The sequence below is a fragment of the Oncorhynchus masou genome, chromosome 13 (assembly GCF_036934945.1).
Source record: "Oncorhynchus masou masou isolate Uvic2021 chromosome 13, UVic_Omas_1.1, whole genome shotgun sequence".
In the NCBI taxonomy this organism is placed as follows: domain Eukaryota; kingdom Metazoa; phylum Chordata; class Actinopteri; order Salmoniformes; family Salmonidae; genus Oncorhynchus; species Oncorhynchus masou.
Window position 1 is genome coordinate 62,153,001 of NC_088224.1, and position 22,600 is coordinate 62,175,600.

The following is a 22,600-nucleotide window of genomic DNA, read 5'->3' on the forward strand; positions in this document are numbered from 1 at the left end:
ACTCTAAAGCCTCTACAGACACACCCTTCACCTCACTGTTTACATGCACTCCTTCCTGTCTCGCGCTGCCAAATACTGTAGGACTTACTCATAGCATTATGTGGTTAACCAAGGCCATGAGTTTGCCTTCACTTTGTTAAGGCCTTTGAGGAGACTCTGTGCCACTGTGTGTGATCGATGGGAGACTTGTTCATTTCTATCAAAAACATTTGTAAGTTGGAAGGACATTGACTAAAGACAGCAAAGTAAACTACAAATAATTCAATAAACATTTTAGAAAGTAGAGATCTTCAGTGTTGTTGCTTTTGTCTATCCATCCTCTCTGCAAAAGAAGAGGAAAACGAGGCTTTGACACATTTCCATGAGTTTATTTCAGTATAAGTGGTTTTAAAAACACTTCACACTGTACCTCAAACATCTCACGTCCTTGAGACCCCCATAAGCAAGCAAGACCAACATATTCAAATATGGCGGTGTCCAACATTATATTCTGTGCAAAAACTTTAAGCATACTATTTTACAGAAGAAAACAAACAAACAAAAAAGTCTACATTGGGAGGGGGTAGGGATTAAAACGGTCACACAATAATCAAGAATGATATTTTGCACAATTGTCAAAAGTTGGGACTACATGAGATAAAATCCATCAGGGGGCTTTAGATATGTGCCTTGTTTAAACAGCCAATGCAGACAGGAGTAGTGACCTGTATAGAACAACAACAAACGACTTCTACTGCTCTCTCTTCAGTACAGATCATTCTCTTTAGCATTGTGTAAGGGTATTGTGAGTGTGTGTGTGTGCACTTGTGTCGTCATAAATACAGTACACACATACAAACGCAACGTGTTTTCTAATAAGGCATATGTGGCACATCGAAGTCCACCGAAAAGAAACAGTATCAACAATATTTAAGGCCTGGAAAGCAGAAAATGGGGGAGATAGAATCACAAGTACCTTACGGAGAAGAACGTCACAACAATGGAGTGAAAGCAGCCCTACAGTGACCGGGAAGGAAGAGTGGGATGGGGGGGGGGGGGGGGGGCTGCTGTGACGTCACCCCCACAGTGGGCCAGGGGAATGGAGGTGGGAACGTGGTCCTGGTGCCTGGGGGCACGATGTCTGCCCTGAACCAGTCTACAGTCAGACACTATCAAAAACCCATTTTCCGGTCTTTCTTCCAAGAGTATAGGGGTAAACCACAGTTTTTGGCTTTACAAAGTGAGAGGACTGTGAATGTATCCATTTCACACGAGGGCTGGGAGGTAGAAGGGGGGGGACTAGTAACGTGACCGGTTTCCACATTGCCTCAAAGCCATAAAATCACAGATATAAAATACATTCATGAACAAATGTACAAATAAACCAAAAAACAGGTCAATGATTACAAGAATCATACCTTACATCAACTTGAAAATACATGTTTCATGACTACACAATAGGATGGGAAATGGAAAAATAAAACAACATATTCTTAAGCTTGTCACATCCTATTGATGTGAAGCATTTGGCTACACAGTGAGACAGAGCTGGACTCAGTCCCCCTCACTGTGACCTAAACATCATACTGCTATCCCAGCAAGCAAAAGTGGTTTCCATTACGTCATTATGTCTTTAAATGACATTAACACCAGGTTGTAGATTAGAAGTATACATTTTTTTGTTAAAGAATTACAGCAACCACAACAACCAAAATGTGCCGTCTTTCCCATGACATCTTGCTCTCGTCATGAAAAACACATCCTTTTCTTGTTGTAACAGAGACAAGTTCCTTGTAATCTGGTTTTGTAACTTCTTCTCAACCAGAAAACCAGTTTATGACATCATTACAACATCATGCTCATCATTGCCCCTAGGGTTACTATAGTACCTCAGTGAGGGTTCCCGAGTGTTGGTCGAAAGACTCAGATGATGGTACCACGCCAGTGTCAGACCAGACAAAGACCCAGTTCCCTGAGAACATCAGAGACAAAGGTTCCAAACACTACAAACTACCGGCAGCTAATTGGGCGTAATAATATTTGAATAACAATAATATTTACAACGCGGTGGTCCTGATAAAACCAATTCAAATCAAACTATTTCCCTTCCTATAGATCCACCTACAGCATTATCGATGCAGCATTGCAAGTAGAGAAACAACAGAATGATCTAGCTGACGTTTTGGAGTTAATAGCACGGTAAACGGGAATAACGTTTCGGTACTATTGTCACTGCTGAGTTGACTACAGCCACTCCTGTGTTGGTGATAGGAGGAACATGGATCTATAAGACACAGCATGGTGCCATCGATTTCATCTAATCGCTACTCGTTGGATGGCTACTCGGACACCAATTGTTGCGTTTAGGCTAATGGACAGTTTCAAACCAAATATCAACAGATTAAAGTGATCTCATTCCAACAGAGAGCAACATATTCAGATCGATTTCAGTATGGACACTGAACAACGTACCATGAATAAATACCATGAAGAATAAGTTAATTTATGCTGTATCGAGAGCTTGAGTTCCTAACTCTTTTTATGAAGGATTTCTTTGTAAAACATTTTTTTTTTTTACTTAAACAGTATTAGGTGTATATTTTCTTTCTATACGTGTGTTTATTCTGCATTGGATGTTTTTTTGCTAGGTGCTTATTTTGGCTTCAAGCAATGAACAGTTCTTTATGGAGTGAGTTTGTAATTCAAAAGGGGATTTTCTCGAACACGCGACTCGCCTGACAAACTCACAATCCTTCACAGTTAGCATCAGTTCCCGCTCAACAAAGTCCTTTGACTGATATATATATATATATATATATTATGTATAAAAAAATAAGTTATTGCGCATCCAAAAAAAAGTGCATCGTATTTTTCTTTTTAAAAATATCTCTCGTTGCGCTTCACTTTTTCTTCCTTTGATCCTGAATCCAACAAGACCTTTTTTTCTCGGAGTGGGTTGGTTGACGAAAGTGTTGGCGCACCTTCTTTCTTGACCTTTTGTCATACCATGTGGGCACCGGCATGTAGGTGACGGGTTGGGACAGGCAGGGCAGAGTGTGTAGTAGAGTGATAGGGAGGAAAAGAAGAAGACGACGTGAAGGGGCGGTCCCACTACGCAATCACCATGGGAACGTCGTCTGAGAAGCCGCTGATCATGGGGGCGTCTTCGTCATCGTCACCTTTAAGGAGGACGGGGGAAAGGACAGATGAACGGAGGAGGGAAGAAGGACATGATAGTTGCATCAGAAAGGATCATGCAAAAATGTGGTTTGTGAGTGGGGCCAGGAGTTTCTCCGGACGATGGGACCTGACAAGGACAAAATACGGTCCCTAGTAGCACAGCCTTTAACTGGGGCCCAGAGTTTTTATGGTCAGGTCACACGGTCAGGAGAAACTCCAGGCCCTAGAAATGTTTGATCAAAAGCCGTGCCAATCAGTTGGACATAGAGAGGGATGATCTATGGGTGTCAGATCAACAAATAAAGACAGCATGGTTCAAGTTCAACACAGTGTAGACTGATAAAATCAACCTCCATTACAACAGTCACAGTCAACAGTAACAACAAGCGCCCTGCACAGGAGCACAAAACAAGGGAGCAACGCAACTTCGGATATGTGGGGATACTTCGATATAGAACTTAACCAAGGATTCTTACCCAGCTCGTCCCCAGAGGAGAAGATGGCCGAGCCCAGGCGGGAGTTGTAGTGGCTGTTGGCGAAGGCGGTGAAGTTGTTCTGCAGGCGGCGGTGCCTCAGGTACAGGACCACCAGGCCCCCACACAGCCCCAGCAGCAGCAGGAACAGCACCGGCACCACCACTACTGCCATGTCCCCTGACTGACCCGAGCTCCGCACTGCCTCGCTGGGACCTTCAGGGAGAGGAGGAGAACCTGGTGAGTGACATTCACTGACTGACATTGTGCATACAGTACATGAGGGAGCCATTATGAGATTCTTTATATACTTTTATCTCACAAAGTTGATTAATGAGGTAAGATTCACCCCGAAACCTATCACCATATTGAGAGTGATAACTCATATCCTTCTGTTGTATGAATGTCACCACACATTTTTACTGAAACCCGACGTTTAGGATTTATGCATAATCTTAGTAAATGTGTCCCGTAACTTCCTATCCTCCCCAGTGCCTCCTCCCCCTCTCACCTTGTCCCAGCTGGTCGTAGAGCAGCAGGGCGGACTTGCCACACAGCTGTCCGTTGAGCAGGCAACGGGCCTGGACAGAGAAGGTGTAGTTGTGGCCCGCCAGCAGGCTGCTGATCCGGAAGAAGGTCTCTGTGGTGTTACCCAGGAGCACGGAGGAGTTGGACAGGCTGTCGTACACGTGCACCTCGTAGCCCTGCGGAGAGACACCAAGCACGGACGTGCAGACAGACAGACAAACAGACAGACAGACAAACAGACAGACATTGATGGTGATTATCAGAGGAACTAAAAGACAGTGGGGTTGATCTGTCATCACAGGGAGAGATAGCTGTGTGTCCCTCACCCTGCTCTCATTGAAGCTTCTCTCCTTCACGGCCAAACTCTTCCAGAAGAGGAACACGTGGTCTTTCTCCGTCAGGATCTTCAGAGCCTCTGGAGCAGGCAGGGGCACTAAGTCCACGCAGAGAAGAAGGAAACAACTTTGGCATCATACATTCATACAATTATGTTCATGTTAAAACAATCCCCATTGGGTTTTGAACGTGGTCTCCCCAGATCTGTTGGCGCTCTACCTTTAATTCCTTTTATATACAAGAAGCCCTGACTAGTCCCCAGCCACTATATAACAGATGGTGGGGGGGCGTTCCAGGTTGTCTATCTCTATTGCAGTCGGGCTGCACATCCCAGAAGATTGCGACATCTCACTAACATGACCCCTGAGATGTTTTAACTCCTCCTCCGGGCATTGTGGGAAAGGAAACTGATCGTCGACTGCAATAAAGAGGACCTGGCCGTACTTGTGTTGAGCGTGTAGCTGGCCTCCTTGCTCATGTTGCGCAGGCGGACAGAGACGCTGTAGTGGCCGCCGGGCTCCAGGCCCTTGAGGCAGTACTCCACCGTGTTGTTCTGGGTGGTCAGCTTGTAGCTGCTCTCGGTCTTACGCACCACGTCCTTCAGGTGCACCGCGTACGTCTGCACGGGACGGACACATCCAAATCAAACTTTATTGACAGTGCATTTAACAATCGCAACACGGTTTACAGTAAAATAACACAACAAAAGAACAATAAACGACAGCCGTGTTGGCATCCAAAATGGCACCCTAATGACCAGAGCCCTGGTCAAAAGTAGTGCACTTAAAAGGGAATAGGGTGTCATTTGAGATCCAGACATGGACACACAGGTTTATGGTTTGTGTGGGACAACTGTTCATGTTACTATATCAGGTGTACTGTATATTACCTGGTCAGTCAGGTTTTTAGAGGCTTTATTTAAGGGATAGTTCACTCAATTTTCAAACAAAGTTTCCTTACACTGAAAGAAGTCTATGGACAAGGAGAGAGTGCAATCCACACTCTGGGTCTGTTTTGAAGTTTAAACTTCAACTCACTTAAAAAAAAAGGTAACTATCACTTTAACCCAGGAACCAGACAAAATACATTGGAAAGGGCTGATGCTCGAGGGTGTGTGAGGATGACCTTACCAGAGGGGCTCTGGGGGAGTCGTAGGGAGGCTGCCACTTCAACATCGCCTGGGTCTTCTCAACGCGCACCTTGTGCAGGTTACGAGGAGGAAGCCGCTCGTTGGGAATCATCTTAACCACCGCATACTCCGAGGGAGGGCCCAGGTAGGGAGAGATGGCCCGCACCTGTCACACACACGTGGACACACGCAAGCACAGACACACACACAGATATTGTTCTTTAGAAACCAAAAAATGCACACATAGGTTAACTGTGAGCAGATTTTCTGAAGTCGATCATTTTACAGTTCATTACAGTTTAAAACCAAAATGGAATCTTGGGTAAGATGTCAATAAAGTTTTCTGATTCTGGATCTGAGGCACTGAGAGAGGAATCAGGGTGAAGAGGAATAAGGGTGTGAACTCACAAGGAACAGGTACTGCTCACCACTGTCCACAGTGACGGTCCGGCTGCTATCGCTGGTGTTCACACTGTGAGGGCTGCGGTACAGGTCCAAGAAGGAGGTGGCAAAGAAGATGCCATACACCTGTACAGACAGACAACAACCACACAGTACATCACTGGCTACACAGGGAGCTGTCCTACTCCAGCCGCGCGCTTCACAGTAGCAATGGAAAGAGCTTTGAGCATCTGGACAATCGCTGTATACATCCCATCAATTATGACTCATCTATGAAATTCCTTATTATATTTTGCTTGTGGGGACTCGCTTAATTGATCTTGCCTGGAACCAATGGAAGAGGGCAAACCCTGCCCATCAGGCACTCAAGACAAGGCTCAATCAAATGCCTGAAGCATTTGAAGGTATACTACAGATACTACTTAAACCCAGGGCCATGCTCATTAGGCACCAAATAGAAGAAAATGGATAGGGACTACCTGACATTTTCAGTCCCAAAAAGTTGAATGATGTTTTCCGTTGTGTGCCCTAATGAACATGACCCATGTCTGTAATACAGTAGCTGTCATGCTGTGCCGGTGTTACCTGTGCAGGGGATCCGGTTACAGTCCAGCTGCAGTCCACAGAGCTCTGGTTAAGGGCCCGGGCCTTGAGAAGGGGAGGCTCCGGCTGGGTGCCTTTGGTCTGCTGGCGGGACAGGGCGGTGGGGCTGTCTCCTACACCGGTCTGGGCCCACACAGCCACCTCGTAGATGGTCCCCGTGGTCAGGTTGGCAGCTACAAGTGTACAGGCAGATACAGAGACAGACAGACCGACCGACCGACAGAGTTGGGCTAGGATATTGAAAACACAGAAGTGTGTGTATGTGATGCATATGACGAAGTTGTGTGTTTGAAAAACACTTGCTATTTAATTGTCCGAAAATGTGTGAACACTAGAGGCAGACAGGGGCCTACCTTTCAGTATGCTGCCTCGCACAGTGTAGTTCCTGCTCTCCTTCACGTGAGCATCAAACACCCAGGACAGCACCACCACATACTGCCTCACCTGCACACACCCACAGAACAGCGGCAGAATTATAGGGCAAGTTAGAACACATAAGCACCAACTCACACATACACACACACACCCACATACGCCACCAACTGACCTCATATTGGGAGTTAAAGCTGAAAGATAGGCTCATCGAGTCTTCTGTGATGCTATCGGTGATAACTGAGGGGGGTGGTAGAGCTGAGAGAGACACAATAAGCATCAGTTCCAATACATAAGACAACTACATACTGGCGGCCAGCAGAGGGCGATAGAACACTGTAAATCTCCACAATGCAAACAGTAGAGGAAGCGCAATTAGGGAAAGGGGGATACCTAGTCAGTTGTACAACTGAATGCTTTCAAATGAAATGTGTCTTCCGCATTTAACCCAACCCCTCTGATTCAGAAAGGTGCGGGGGGGGGGGGCTGCTTTCAATGACATCCACGTCTTCGGCGCCCGGGGAACAGTGGGTTAACTGCCTTGCTCAGGGGCAGAACGACAGATTTTTATCTTGTCAGCAGCTTGTCACCTTTCGGTTACTGGCCCAACGATCTAACCACTAAGCTTCCTGCCGCAGCGCCAGACCAAAATAAGAAATCTACCATCCTCCGGTGACCCAAATGAAAAATAAATAGAGTGTGATTATAGAAGCATTCTTATAACTTGCGACCCACCTTTCACATGCCCAGGGCCCACTTTTGGTCTTGAACCATAGTTTAAGAAACCCTGGATTAGAGAATTTGTCAAATGTATCAAACTATCATCATGCCATATTATAAATTGTCAGGCAATGATCATGAGAGATTCTGTCATACCTTTCTTGGGGATGATGGATTTAACCTCAGTCCAGTTCCCCATACCTCGACCCGTCACTGCTGCCACCTGAAAACACACAGGTTTACAACTCATCAGACAGGCTCACAACTCAACAATTCTAAGAGCTCACGTTACCTTCATGTCATGAAGTCAAATGTCACTATGAAGCTGCTCTGAAAGACAGGTCTCTTACTCTAAACTTGTACAGAGTGCTGGGCTGTAGGTTCTTGACCTCCACACCATTGCCGGTGCTTCGCTGAGAGAACCACTCCACACCTTTTTCACTGTACTCCACCTGTCACACACACACACACACACACACACACACGAAACATTGTTCATGTTAATAATAAACCCACATTGCAGTGTGTGGGGTCTTTCATATTTTGCTGATGAACATTAACTTTGATATCCAGCACCAGCTCAAAGCCATTGGATGGTCATACGTTTCCATCTCTTCTTACAGCCCTACTGCTCAGGACATGACACTAAGACTGGAGAGGCGGTTATTAGGTTTCCAGAGGAAACAACATTGTTGGGTACAGGCTAACTCACTATGTACTCCCGGATCAGTCCGTGGGCTTTGTCCGGAGCGCTCCACGAGGCCTCCACCATGCCGTCCTCTCCGTTGTCACATGACAGCTGTAGGTTTCTGGGGGGGTCGGGCACTGCAACAACCATTACGAACTGTCAATCCACCATAATATTCAATTCCTAGCTTAAACACTATTGCAGGCAGGCCACAAACTTCAAAAGTGATATAAAAGTGATAATGGGTATTTCCAAGACCCTCTCGATAGAGATCCTCCATTGAGCATGTCTTTCAGTCCAGGGGTAGGCTTCATCTGGGTACTGGATAATAACCCTAAATCTACATTCCTATTCCTTTTGTTACTCCTTTTGCCCATCAGTTAGCTGAGCAACTAACAGGCAGTGCATTCAACTCGGGTGTGAAAAACAACCACACTAAAACACATGGACAATGTGTGAAATCACGCCTTCGACAGATCCTCTGCTGTGAACAGACACAGTGAAACGATTGTGTCTTGCTCCCTCTACCTTTCCCTCGCTCTCTCCCTTCTCTTTCCCTTTCTCCTCTCCCCAACACCCACCCCCATCTAATCTCTCTCCTCCTCCTCCTCCATTTAAGGAACGGTGATCAGCGATAGCCAATGAGAGCTTGCCACAAGCAACGTTGTTCAATTCAAAATGTATCGAGCCGATATTTCAACTCTGTGTGGCAAGCCCGAATGTCTGACTGAAAATGATACTTGAGGTTGCTTTGCGCCACAGCTTGTTCTAGCTACACTATCAATCTAACCACATCATTGTTTTCGCGAGACAGCGTGGTACCGAGAATCATCGCGACCAAGAGAAGAATCTCGTAGTGTGTGATCCTCCGTCTGTGTCAGCGAGACAAGAAACTACCGGACAAACTGCTGTTTGACGTGAGAGGCTCAGTGGTGTTGGGATTTGGAAAGTCGTGTGGTGTACACGGGACAGTACTCACATCCCTCGGGCGTTCGCAGGGTCAACACATCGTTGGTCTTGTGCTGCTTGCTGAGACACTGGGTCAGAACCTTCACCTGGTACGTGGTGTCTGGCTTCAGCACCGACAGGGTGTAGCTGCTCTTGTTGCTGTGTGTGTCCATAGAGGTCCACTGTTGGGTGCCCACCAGCCTAGCACACAGAGACAGATAAACACGCACACACACACAGTCAGATACACAATTAGACACATATGTGCATAAGCGGTCGCTTAGGGGTCACCGGCTAAACTTGTAGTAATCATGGCCGAATATTGACAGGGCACGTGCCCAGGGCCCTGACCTCCAGGGGGCCCCCATTGATTTTGTTAGTCATTCTGACGCAGATATCATATTAATGTCAAAGTCATGGTGAAATGTGTAATATAGCAGGGAATTAGCTTTAAAACTGCATCTCCGCCTCATGGAAAACTTAGTAGAATTGCAATATAATTACAGAAAACTTGATTTAAAACTGCAACATTTTCTCTATGCCCCATGGCACTGCAGGAAATTAACTTTAAAACTAAAATTCTTCTCTGCCGTCAAGAGTGGGGGGGGAGGGCCATAAAATGTTTTGCCGCAATGTGGGGGGGGGGGCAACCAAATCTTAGTTAGGGCCCCCGAAAGGCTAGAGCTGGCCCTGGACACACACACAAAACACACAGACTGACTGGCTGACCTGTAGTAGATGAGGAAGTAGCAGGAAGCCAGGGGCAGGTTCTTAGGTCTGGACCAGGTGAGGGTGATGGCACCGGAGAAGTCTGCCGTCCACCGCAGGTTCTGGATCTTGTAGACCAGAGAGTCGGCTACAGAGAGACAGGTCAGAAACCCACCCCCAGTACAAACGTTAGAGAGGAGAGATACAAGTGAAAAGATGAGTGAAGACTTTGCTTATGTAAATTGAATTGGGGATGTGAAATGATTTTCATTAAAAGTATATGACATCGTAATACACAGCAGAGCCACTTCCTGCTTACAGAAATAAAAAACAATAACATTATAATTGGCCAGGACTGCCACTACACTAGCTCTGTTTCAAGAGCCAATAGAGGCAGTCTTCTTTGGGCAGATTTGAAGTCTGTTTTTGTTGACGTCTGTAAAACAGAATGATGTCATATTCCCGAGTCTCCCTTTAAGTGCGGAAGAAGCCTGGCTACTGAAGACTCACAGGTGCAGTTGTCCTCGTCACTGTGGTCGGAGCAGTCCATGAAGCCGTCACACTTCTCACCGTCCAGCAGACAGGCTTCCCCGTCAGCGCAGTGCGTGCCGTTAACACATGTCAAAGGCCCTCGTGTAGCTATCAGAGAGAGTGTGAGTGGGGGGGGGGGGTTGGGTTGGAAAGGCGGGGAGGAAGGGAAAGAGAGAAAAGGGGAAGAGAAACAAGTGTGAGAACCACATCTCCTTTTCGAAGGTTTCCTTTGCACGCCGAGTGAAACGTCAACGTGTCAAGTGTCTTAGCCTTGCTGTGGATCTGTGTTTCTTACAACATTTTGTGCATTATATGAATAAACACCGTTACAGGGTTGGCTACGTGTTTCACTCTCTTGGCCAGTTTGAAAGTCCCCACTCACGTCTGTGTATTGACTGACTGACATAGGCCCCATGAGGAGCATAGGTCATCCACACACTGTGTGTAACACTTACGACAGTGGGCTTCGTCCGAACCGTCCAGGCAGTACTGGTGGCCGTCGCAGCGCTGCCAGTCGGGGATGCAGGTGGGGGGCTTCCGGCAGAGAAACTGGCTCTTACTGCAGCGGCCAGGGGGCAGGGGAGGGGCATGGGTGGGCCACGGGGCCTGTGTCGCCGTGCCGTTGGCTGTGCCGTTGGCTGTGCCTAGGAAACAAAACATAACCACAGGGCCAGTGCCAGAACAAATCAGTTGACGGGCATCTGATTTCTTTGATAAGGGGGCACGCTTTTTTTTTTTTCATGGGACTTCCTACGTCTATTTTTTTTAATAGATTTTAAAGTAAAGACATGTAATTTAACTGCAAAAAATGTATTACATTTTTATGTCGCACGAACACAACCAGTCAAGATATTTTCATCGGATTATCAAAAGAATCCCTTCACGTTCGTCCAAACTAATTCCAGCATCCAAACAGTGCACTGTGCACCCGTCAACTTTCCTTCAATTCGTGTCTGAAACTCTCTCACCGGAGAAAGCATCCGAGCGAGCCAATCAGCGCCCCTCTGTCTTACTAGTCTAATGACGAATTTCCACCATATTGTTTTCACCTGTCAAGTATTTTCCAATCACAGCAGATGAATGAAAGGAGACAAATAGCTCCAAAGTGTTTTCTAGTCAAGTCACATGGTCAGTAATAACCACCCTGGCCCTACCTAGCTACATACAGCTGTATAACTAGTCCAAGGTGGCAAGCCCTTTGGTGTAGATGGAGACGGTGGTTCACCTGTGGGACAGCCCAGTTCATCACTGCCATCGGGACAGTCAGCGTAGCCGTCACACACCCAGGAGTTGACTATACAGGCTCCCGAGCCGCAGTGGAAGCGGTTAGGGGCGCAGGACGACGGGCCTGGGGCAGGGGTGTGGGGCGTGACTCCTCCTAAGAAAACAGAGAGGAAGAGGTTCAAATACACATAATACTTCAAATGGTTTGGTCATAGAGCTCTGTCAGGAATAACAGAGTGAGTGAGTGAGTGAGTGAGTGAGTGAGTGAGTGAGTGAGTGAGTGAGTGAGTGAGTGAGTACCAGTGCACTGAGCCTCATCAGACCAGTCTCCGCAGTCATTCTCTCCGTCACACTTCCACCAGGAGGGCACACAGCGCCCGTTACGACACTCGTACTGGAAGTCCCGTGTGCAGCCTGGCCCCTCAGTGGGGGAGCCTGAGACATATACACACTCAGGAATAATCTCATTTCTAGATACAGTCATTTATAAAGTGCTGCAGTGTACATAGCTGACACGTGCACACACACACACACACACACACAGTGTGTACTCACCACAGTTGGCCTCGTCAGAGTAGTCCCCGCAGTCGTTCATACCGTCACACTTCCACCCCAGGCTCACACACACTCCGTTGGCACACTGGAAGTTGTAGGCGTCACACGTCTTCTCAAACTCAGGGTGAGTGGCTAGAGAGACGGGTGGCAATCAGTACAACACACGACAACCACTTACTTCAATGCCTTTCTAGTATCGATGCATTCATTTTGTTTTTCCTGAGCCGACCAAACATGTCCCTGGGTCATGGAGAAAACAGGGAGTGAAAGCAGATAAGGAATGCGTGTTCCTTTTCCGTTGCACAGTGTTTTGAAACGGATTTCATATGAACACGACCCAGGTCCGGTTACATGCACAGGAAGAAAAACCCTGGGCTGTGTAACAGCTGTTGCAGCTGTAGTGTTCTCTGCGATAGTAGTGGTGGGGTTAGTGGAGAGGGACTCACAGCAGCCGGCGTAGGCCACGTCCTCATCGGATCCGTCCTCGCAGTGTTTGGTGCCGTCACACACCAGAGACTGGAACAGGCACTGGGCTCGGTTCTGACACACAAAATCCATGTAGCGCGTACACAGGGGATCTGCAAGGAGGACACACACACACACACACACACAGTACTACTATATTACAATGGGACATACGGCTGAGATATTCTCAACCTCGGGTGAATGTATTGATGACAAAAACCAGTCCATGACAAAAGCCCTCAAAACGTTTCCGTTTTTCGAAAGACCAAAGTGCTTCTGGGGGTGAAAAACAACATACAAACTGTCTGCAGCATAGAAAGAGATCCTATTCCCCTGGAGATACGATGTCTATAGTTTGCAGTCTAGTTTCGGGGTTAAGACTTTCCGTTGGTCACTCACCACAGTGTTGCTCGTCGGCGCCCCCTGGGCAGTCCTGTACTCCGTTGCAGTGGGCGCTGGCAGGCAGACAGGTGCCGTTGGAACACAGGAAGCCATTACAGCGATCCCCCACTGTCAACAACAACACAGCATCTGTTAGTGCCAAGCCATTCTATCGAAGAACGTGCAACGGAAATCTGGGTAACACTTTGCTTGGACTGTCCATAAAGGCGACCGAACACTGTCATAGCGCTGTCGTAACAATGACATAGCATCATGGGTGTTGGCGTCAAGCAGAGAGAGAGCTGTGTCTCTGCGTGCGCGTGTTGGGTGTGTGTGTCCTCACCGCAATGCGCTTGCTCCTCGTCAGAGCTGTCCTGACAGTCGTCATCACCGTCACACACCCAGCGCTTAGGGATACAGTGGCCCGTGAGACACTGGAACCTACTGGCCTCACAGGTGTGGTGACCCACTGAGACCAGGAGGGAGGGAGGGAGAGAGATAGAGAGACTAAGAGAGAGACGGAGGTTGTGCAACGTTCTCCTTTTGAACATGGCCCTGATCTCACCTGTACAGTTGGCTTCATCCGACCAGTCCCTGCAGTCGTTGTCTCCGTCACATCGCCAGGCCTCGCGAATACACACACCCCGCGCACACGTGAACTCCCCTGGTCCACACTGGTGACTCTCTGGGATACACACATACACACACACAGTCATTAATCAGAGGCAGCATCACATAGGCTATATACAATCTCAAAAGTCATACAGGATAGAGCACACTTTGTCAGGAAAAAAACATGCTTGGAGGTGTGCGCACATAGACGCACGCATGCGTGCACGCATACACACTCTTCCTCGTACCACAGTGTTCCTCGTCACTGTTGTCCCCACAGTCGTCCTCGTGGTCACACTTGAAGGCCAGCGGGATGCAGGAGCCAGACACCACACAGCGGAACTGGATGGACGGGTCACAGGAGGTGGTGGCTGGAGGGGGAGGGGCAGAGGGACAGACAGAATGACAGGGTGTTGACACTGAGCCCAGAAGGACAGAGAGAAAGAACAGCAGCAGAGACCCAAAGCAGAGTGTATTGTGACAGTAACAAACTCAAGTCTGGCTCTATTGAACATTATCTGTTGGATCCATTTTAGTCACAATTTACCTTCCCAACCAGGATTCCACACCAAACCATTTTATATTATAATAATAAAACAGAATAATCTGTGAGTGAGTGAGTTGTCCATTGTCTAGCTGTGCGTCTGAAATGGCCTGCCCAAAAGTAGTGCACTATATAGGGAATAGGGTGTAATTTCGCCTCCACTCACGGCACTCCTGCTCGTCGCTCATGTCGCCACAGTCGTTGTCGCTGTCGCACTTCCAGATGCTGCTGATACACTTGCCGTTGGAGCAGCGGTACTGGTTGGGCAGGCACTTGTGTTCTGGGGGAGTTGAATTTCATTCCATTTTGGGTTACAAATAAAGCACATCATCATCAAGAAGTGTATCTGAATCCTAAAGGATCTCCTATAGTGGTCCTAGGAAAACAACAAACAGAGTCAGACGGACAGTCAGGGGGAGAGGGAGAGGAGGACAGTGGTTCTCTACATTCACCGAGGCAGGGATCTTCAATACCGATTCCTGGCGACGGACCCAACGCAGGCTGTGCAGGGTTTTGATTCAGCCTAGTACGAACACGCCTGATTCAACTCATCGCTTGGTGATTAGTTGAACTAGGTGACACGGGTGTTAGTGCTAGGATTGAACAAAAGCCTGCACCATTGTGGATCTGTTGTAGTGTGATAGGGTCATCTGAAGGACGATGTTGAGAACCTCAACACATGATCATGCATCCGTTTATCATCTATGCATAGTCACTTTACCCCTCCCTACATGTACATATTACCTCAATTTCCTCGACTACCCCGTACCCCTGCACATTGACTCGGTACCAGTACCCCCTGTATATAGCCTCACTATTGATATGTTATTGTGTTACTATTTTTTTTTAAATTATTATTATTATTATTATTATATTTTTTTTCCCTTTAGTTTATTTAACACCTTTGTCCTACTTTTTCAAACTCCGAATTGTTGGTTAAGTGCTTGTAAGTAAGCATTTCACTGTAAGGTCTACCTACGCCTGTTGTTTTCGGTGCATGTGACAAATAACATTTGATTTGATCAGTAGACCATTGGGTGTGTGTGTGTGTGTGTGTGTGTGTATGTTTGTGTGCACGTGTGTCTGTCAGAGAGAGTGTGCGCACGTATGTGAGTGTGCCAGGTCTCACCTGTCTTGACGCAGGTGCTGTTGTGGAGCTGGTAGCCGGTGGGACACTGGCACTGGAGCTGTCCGTCAGGTCGGGTGGTGGTGGGCGTGCCGTCGGGGCATACACAGGTGTGGCGGTGCCCGGGCTGGGGCAGACACAGTAGGCTGCAGGGTTGGTCTGCACAGGCATTATGGCCTGGAGGAGAGTGGACACACACACACGAGCTCTGCTGACGTAGTGGGGGTGTCCAAAAAAAGCTTCCACTATTGTCGCTTCCAGAGTAACATTCTGACTACACATAACTCTTTAACGCTGACCGTCAAAGTGCTTGGAAGGCTTACTTAGAATGGGCATTGATTCTTAGATATGGTTTCACTGCTCGTCTCTCACCTCTGGTCTTGCCCTTGTAGAAGATTTTGAGGTCCATGACCCCCGTCAGTCTACCCACTATCAGCTCATTGTCCTTGGAACCTGCCTTGGAAGCCTTGAAGATGCCCCTCCTTGACCAGTCATCCCAGTACAGGTCATTCTGAAAAACACACACAAGCCAATGAGGATTTGCCCAGTAACTGGGAGATTCTATGAAAACAAACATAGATATACTTCTACAATGGGACTGTGCTCCCCAGTGTTGCACTCAATAACCGTAAAAAGGTAGAATCTCTGCGATATGACATCATCATACACAGAGGGCCGACTTTTTGCTTCCAGACATCAGTAACATTCTTATTGGACAAGACTGCCTCTATTGGATAACTCCAAAGACACAGTTATATTGACTCTACACACACACGCCCACTCACACTCTGTTTATCTTATATCCTGTTGCCTAGTCCCCTTACCCCTATACATATCTACCTCCATCACTCCAGTACCCCTGTCACCTTACCCCTATACATGTCTACCCCCATCACTCCAGTACCCCTGTCACCTTACCCCTATACATATCTACCTCCATCACTCCAGTATCCCTGTCTCCTTAACCATATACATATCTACATCCATCACTCCAGTATCCCTGTCTCCTTACCCCTATACATATCTACCTCCATCACTCCAGTTTCCGTCTCCTTACCCATATACATATCTACCTCCATCACTCCAGTATCCCTGTCTCCTTACCCCTATACATATCTACCTCCATCACTCCAGTTTCCGTCTCCTTACCCATATACATATCTACATCCATCACTCCAGTATCCCTGTCTCCTTACCCCTATACATATCTACCTCCATCACTCCAGTATCCCTGTCTCCTTACCCCTATACATATCTACCTCTATCACTCAAATACCCCTGCACATTGTAAATATGATATTGAAACTGACCAAGTATAGGGTATGCTTACTTAATGTGCTATTCATATTTATTCTTATTTCCCATGTGTTTGTTCTAGTATTACATTGTAATTAATAACTGCATTGTTGGGTTTTCAGTTCGAAAGAAAGGCATTTCATTGTACTTGTGCACGCGACATTAAATACTTTAACAATGTGGACATGCCGCAAGGGAGGAGACAAATTTGGAAGAGCCAATAGTGACCGTCCTAGGCCATTTTGAATTCTGCTGTTGACGACATCTGTAAGCAGGAACTAAGCTTGTAGGCATTTATAAGTGATATTCTTCAAGAATCAATGGGTATACATCATTCATTTAAATGATCGAAAACAGATGTAAATATCACAGAGTGGGCCTTAATACTCCATAAGTGCATCCAACGTTCTAAAATAACCTTGAAAACAGCAATGGCATAGGGGTGAGGCAGGCCCTCCATGACCACGCTGCGCTGCCCCCCGGCAAAGTCGGCCCGCTCGATGCGGTCGCCGTAGGCCTCGGTCCAGTACAGCCATTGGTCGTCTGCCGTGATGCCGTTGGGCCAGCGGACGCCCTCGGACACGATGCATGACACGTTGGAGCCGTCCATGTAGCCGCGGTACACGCCGGCGGCGCGGTCGCCCCAATCCGTCCAGAACATCAGGCTGGTAGGAGACGAGTCACAGATTAGGCAAGTATATCAGACAGATATTAACACTGATGTTATTTATGTTAAAGGGGCAATCCGCAGTTCAAACAAAGAGCTAAAGTCTAAAATGGCTGTAGCAATCACAGATCGCCCCTTTAACAGTCGGTCATCTGGGAGACCCTTTTTGTGATTTAAAAGCTTCATAAATGCATTTGGCAGTTATTCAAGGTAATTAGACTGTGTACCTCTCTCCTGGCATGAGGACCAGAGCTCTGGGATGCTCCAGCACTGAGGAGTTGAGCAGAGTTTGACGTAGGTCCCCATCAGGGTTAGACACCTACACAACACAACACATAGAGTGGATCTCCATCATCACACACTGTATTGCCTGATACTATACAGCAGCATGTGATCTACCAGGTGAGGATATAAATATAAATCAAACAAGGCTTCAATAAGATGGAGAGAAAAGGATACAGTGCATTCCAAAAGTATTCAGAGGCCTTGACATTTCCCACATTTTGTTCAGTTACAGCCTTATTCTAAAAAATGTATTAAAAATGGTGTTTGTTCCTCATCAAAGAAAACAAATCGACAGACAATTACCCATAATGACAAAGATATTAGGTTTTTCAATTTTGTTGCCAATGTATTAAAAATTAAAAAATTAAATATCACATTTACATACAGTGGGGCAAAAAAGTATTTAGTCAGCCACCAATTGTGCAAGTTCTCCCACTTAAAAAGATGAGAGAGGCCTGTAATTTTCATCATAGGTACACTTCAACTATGACAGACAAAATGAGATTTTTTTTCTCTCCAGAAAATCGCATTGTAGGATTTTTAATGAATTTATTTGCAAATGATGGTGGAAAATAAGTATTTGGTCAATAACAAAAGGTTATCTCAATACTTTGTTATATACCCTTTGTTGGCAACGACAGAGGTCAACCATTTTCTGTAAGTCTTCACAAGGTTTTCACACACTGTTGCTGGTATTTTGGCCCATTCCTCCATGCAGATCTCCTCTAGAGCAGTGATATTTTGGGGCTGTTGCTGGGCAACACGGACATTCAACTCCCTCCAAAGATTTTCACTCCTTCGTTGCCCGGGCGGTGTGTTTGGGATCATTGTCATGCTGAAAGACCCAGTCACGTTTCATCTTCAATGCCCTTGCTGATGGGAGGAGGTTTTCACTCAAAATCTCACGATACATGGCCCCATTCATTCTTTCCTTTACACGGATCAGTCGTCCTGGTCCCTGTGCAGAAAAACAGCCCCAAAGCATGATGTTTCCACCCCATGCTTCACAGTAGGTATGGTGTTCTTTGGCTGCAACTCAGCATTCTTTGTCCTCCAAACACGACGAGTTGAGTTTTTACCAAAAAGTTATATTTTGGTTTCATCTGACCATATGACATTCTCCCAATCTTCTTCTGGATCATCCAAATGCTCTCTAGCAAACTTCAGACGGGCCTGGGCATGTACTGGCTTAAGCAGGGGGACACGTCTGGGACTGCAGGATTTGAGTCCCTGGCAGCGTAGTGTGTTACTGATGGTAGGCTTTGTTTCTTTGGTCCCAGCTCTCTGTAGGTCATTCACTAGGTCCCCCCGTGTGGTTCTGGGATTTTTGCTCACCATTCTTGTGATAAATTTGACCCCACGGGGTGAGATCTTGCATGGAGCCCCAGATCGAGGGAGATTATAAGTTGTCATGTATGTCTTCCATTTCCTAATAATTGCTCCCACAGCTGATTTCTTCAAACCAAGCTGCTTACCTATTGCAGATTAATTCTTCCCAGCCTGGTGCAGGTCTACAATTTTGTTTCTGGTGTCATTTGAGAGCTCTTTGGTCTTGGCCATAGTGGAGCTTGGAGTGTGAGGTTGAGGTTGTGGACAGGTGCCTTTTATACTGATAACAAGTTCAAACAGGTGCCATTAATACAGGTAACGAGGGGAGGACAGAGGAGCCTCTTAAAGAAGAAGTTACAGGTCTGTGAGCCAGAAATCTTGCTTGTTTGTCGGTGACCAAATACTTATTTTCCACCATAATTTGCAAATAAATTCATTAAAAATACTACAATGTGATTTTCTGGATTTTTTTCCTCATTTTGTCTGTCATAGTTGAAGTGTACCTATGATGAAAATAACAGGCCTCATCTTTTTAAGTGGGAGAACTTGCACAATTGGTGGCTGACTAAATACTTTTTTGCCCCACTGTAAGTATTCAGACCCTTTACACAGTACTTTGCTGAAGCATCTTCGGCAGCGATTACAGCCTCAAGTCTTATTGGGTATGACGTTACAAGCTTGGCGCCCCTGTATTTGGGGAGTTTCTCCCATTCTCTGCAGATCCTCTCAAGCTCTGTCAGGTTGGATAGGGTGTGTCGCTGCACAGCTATTTTCAGGTCTCTCCAGAGATGTTCGATTGGGTTCAAGTCTGGGCTCTGGCTGGGCCACTCAAGGACATTCAGAGACTTGTCCCGAAGCCACACCTGCGTTGTATTGGCTGTGTGCTTAGGGTCGTTGAAGTGAACCTTCGCCCCCGCCTGAGGTCCTGAGCGCACTGGAGCAGGTTTTCAATGATTTCTCTGTACTTTGCTCTGGTTAATTTTTCCCTCGATCCTGACCAGTCTCCAAGTCCCTGCCACTGAAAAAAACATACCCACAGCATGATGCTGCCACCACCATGCGTCACCATAGGCCTGATCGGTGGAGCGCTGCAGAAGTTCTCCCATCTCCACAGAGGAACTCTGGAGCTCTGTCAGAGTGACCATTGGGTTCTTAGTTACCTCCCTGACTAAGGCCCTTCCCCGATTGCTCAGTTTGGCCAGCTCTAGGAAGACTCTTGGTGGTTCCAAACTTCTTCCATTTAAGAATGATGGAGGCCACTGTGTTCTTGGGGACCTTCAATGCTGCAGAAATGCTGTGCCTCGACACAATCCTGTCGCGTAACTCTACGGACAATTCCTTCGACCTCGTGGCTTGGTTTTTGTTCTGACATGCACTGTAAACTGTGGGACCTTTTATAGACAGGTGTGTGTCTTTCCAAATCCTGCAATTGAATGTACCACAGGTGGACTCCAATCAAGTTGTAGAAACATCTCAAGGATGATCAATGGGAACAGGAAGCACCTGAGCTCAATTTCGAGTCTCATAGCAAAGGGTTTAAATACTTGTGAAAATGAGGTATCTGTTTTTAATACATTTGCAAAAAATTCACAAAACCTATTTTAGCTTGTTATTATGGGGTATTGTGTGTAGATAGATTAAAATAAAAAAATCAGTATAAAAGACACCTGTCCACACACTCAATCAAACAGACTCCAACCTCTCCACAATGGCCAAGACCAGAGAGCTGTGTAAGGACATCAGGGATAAATTGTATACCTGTAGAAGGCTGGGATGGGCTACAAGACAATAGGCAAGCAGCTTGGTGAGAAGGCAACAACTGTTGACGCAATTATTAGAAAATGGAAGAAGTTCAAGATGACGGTCAATCACCCTCGGTCTGGGGCTCCATGCAAGATCTCACCTCGTGGGGCATCAATGATCATGAGGATGGTGAGGGATCAGCCCAGAACTACACGGCAGGACCTTGTCAATGACCTGAAGAGAGCTGTGACCACAGTCTCAAAGAAAACCATTAGTAACACACAACGCCGTCATGGATTAAAATCCTGCAGCGCACGCAAGGTCCCCCTGCTCAAGCCAGCCCATGTCCAGGCCCGTTTGAAGTTTGCCAATGGCCATCTGGATGATCCAGAGGAGGAATGGGATAAGGTCATGTGGTCTGATGAGACAAAAATATAGCTGTTTGGTCTAAACTCCACTCGCCGTGTTTGGAGGAAGAAGGATGAGTACAACCCCAAGAACACCATCCCAACCGTGAAGCATGGAGGTGGAAACATAATTCTTTGGGGATGCTTTTCTGCAAAGGGGACAGGATGACTGCACCGTATTGTGGGGAGGATGGATGGGGCCATGTATCGCGAGATCTTGGCCAACAACCTCCTTCCCTCAGTAAGAGCATTGAAGATGGGTCGTGGCTGGGTCTTCCAGCATGACAACGACCCGAAACACACAGCCAGGGCAACTAAGGAGTGGCTCCGTAAGAAGCATATCAAGGTTCTGGAGTGGCCTAGCCAGTCTCCAGACCTGAACCCAATAGAAAATCTTTGGAGGGAGCTGAAAGTCCGTATTGCCCAGCGACAGCCCCGAAAACTGAAGGATCTGGAGAAGGTCTGTATGGAGGAGTGGGCCAAAATCCCTGCTGCAGTGTGTGCAAACCTGATCAAGAACTACAGGAAACGTATGATCTCTGTAATTGCAAACAAAGGTTTCTGTACCAAATATTAAGTTCTGCTTTTCTGATGTATCAAATACTTATGTCATGCAATAAAATGCAAATGAATTACTTCAAAATCATACAATGTGATTTTCTGGATTTTTGTTTTAGATTCCGTCTCTCACAGTTGAAGTGTACCTATGATAAAAAATGACAGACCTCTACATGCTTTGTAAGTAGGAAAACCTGCAAAATCGTCAGTGTATCAAATACTTGTTCTCCCCACTGTAAAAGATCCCAGAAATGTTCCATACACACAAAAAGATTATTACTCTAACATTTAGTGCACAAATGTGTTTACATGCCTGTTAAATCAAATCAAATCGTATGTCACATGCACGGAATACAATGTGTAGACGTTACCATGAAATGCTTACTTATAAGCCCTTAACCAACAATGCAGTTCAAGAAATAGAGTTAAGAAAATATTGGCTAAATACACTAAAGTAAAAAACACAAAAAGTATCACAAAATTACGTAACAATAACAAGGCTATATTCAGGGAGTACCAGTACCAAGTCATTTGCGGGGACAATGGGTAATCAAGGTACTTTGTACATGTAGGGAAACCAAGTCAGTTGTACAACAATGTATTCAACTGAAATGTGTCTTCCCGCATTTAACACAGCCACTCTGAATCAGAGAGGTGTGGGGGCTGCCTTACATCCACGTCTTCAGCGCCCAGGGAACAGTGGGTTAACGGTCTTGCTCAGGGGCAGAACGACAAATCTTTACCTTTGTCAGCTCAGGGATTTGATCCAGTTACCGGCCCAACACTCTAACCACTAGGCTACGGGTAAAGT

General features: G+C 46.5%; 1 protein-coding gene across 3 annotated transcripts in view; it reads right to left on the reverse strand.

Moving 5' to 3' along the window:
* Positions 1-347: 347 nt before the first annotated feature.
* LOC135552785 (sortilin-related receptor-like) overlaps positions 348-22,600 on the reverse strand; it is a 78,203-nt gene continuing 55,950 nt past the window's right edge. For 2 of the 3 annotated variants that reach the window (XM_064984633.1, XM_064984634.1), the window contains exons 19-48: positions 17,695-17,786; positions 17,219-17,465; positions 15,877-16,015; positions 15,508-15,681; positions 14,545-14,658; positions 14,083-14,205; positions 13,788-13,907; positions 13,566-13,691; positions 13,241-13,351; positions 12,823-12,954; positions 12,377-12,508; positions 12,122-12,256; positions 11,823-11,975; positions 11,053-11,241; positions 10,577-10,705; positions 10,088-10,214; positions 9,390-9,559; positions 8,435-8,547; positions 8,073-8,174; positions 7,879-7,945; positions 7,178-7,260; positions 6,984-7,074; positions 6,613-6,803; positions 6,034-6,153; positions 5,627-5,791; positions 4,941-5,115; positions 4,487-4,593; positions 4,144-4,336; positions 3,636-3,848; positions 348-3,158 (exon numbers count right to left, since the gene is read on the reverse strand). In XM_064984633.1, the coding sequence (XP_064840705.1) occupies positions 3,091-3,158; positions 3,636-3,848; positions 4,144-4,336; positions 4,487-4,593; positions 4,941-5,115; positions 5,627-5,791; positions 6,034-6,153; positions 6,613-6,803; positions 6,984-7,074; positions 7,178-7,260; positions 7,879-7,945; positions 8,073-8,174; positions 8,435-8,547; positions 9,390-9,559; positions 10,088-10,214; positions 10,577-10,705; positions 11,053-11,241; positions 11,823-11,975; positions 12,122-12,256; positions 12,377-12,508; positions 12,823-12,954; positions 13,241-13,351; positions 13,566-13,691; positions 13,788-13,907; positions 14,083-14,205; positions 14,545-14,658; positions 15,508-15,681; positions 15,877-16,015; positions 17,219-17,465; positions 17,695-17,786 (4,101 nt within the window). In that variant the 3' untranslated portion in view covers positions 348-3,090. Of the gene's footprint in view, positions 3,159-3,635; positions 3,849-4,143; positions 4,337-4,486; positions 4,594-4,940; positions 5,116-5,626; positions 5,792-6,033; positions 6,154-6,612; positions 6,804-6,983; positions 7,075-7,177; positions 7,261-7,737; positions 7,790-7,878; positions 7,946-8,072; positions 8,175-8,434; positions 8,548-9,389; positions 9,560-10,087; positions 10,215-10,576; positions 10,706-11,052; positions 11,242-11,822; positions 11,976-12,121; positions 12,257-12,376; positions 12,509-12,822; positions 12,955-13,240; positions 13,352-13,565; positions 13,692-13,787; positions 13,908-14,082; positions 14,206-14,544; positions 14,659-15,507; positions 15,682-15,876; positions 16,016-17,218; positions 17,466-17,694; positions 17,787-22,600 lie in introns of those variants that run through there. The other variant, XR_010457506.1, reaches the window with a different exon arrangement.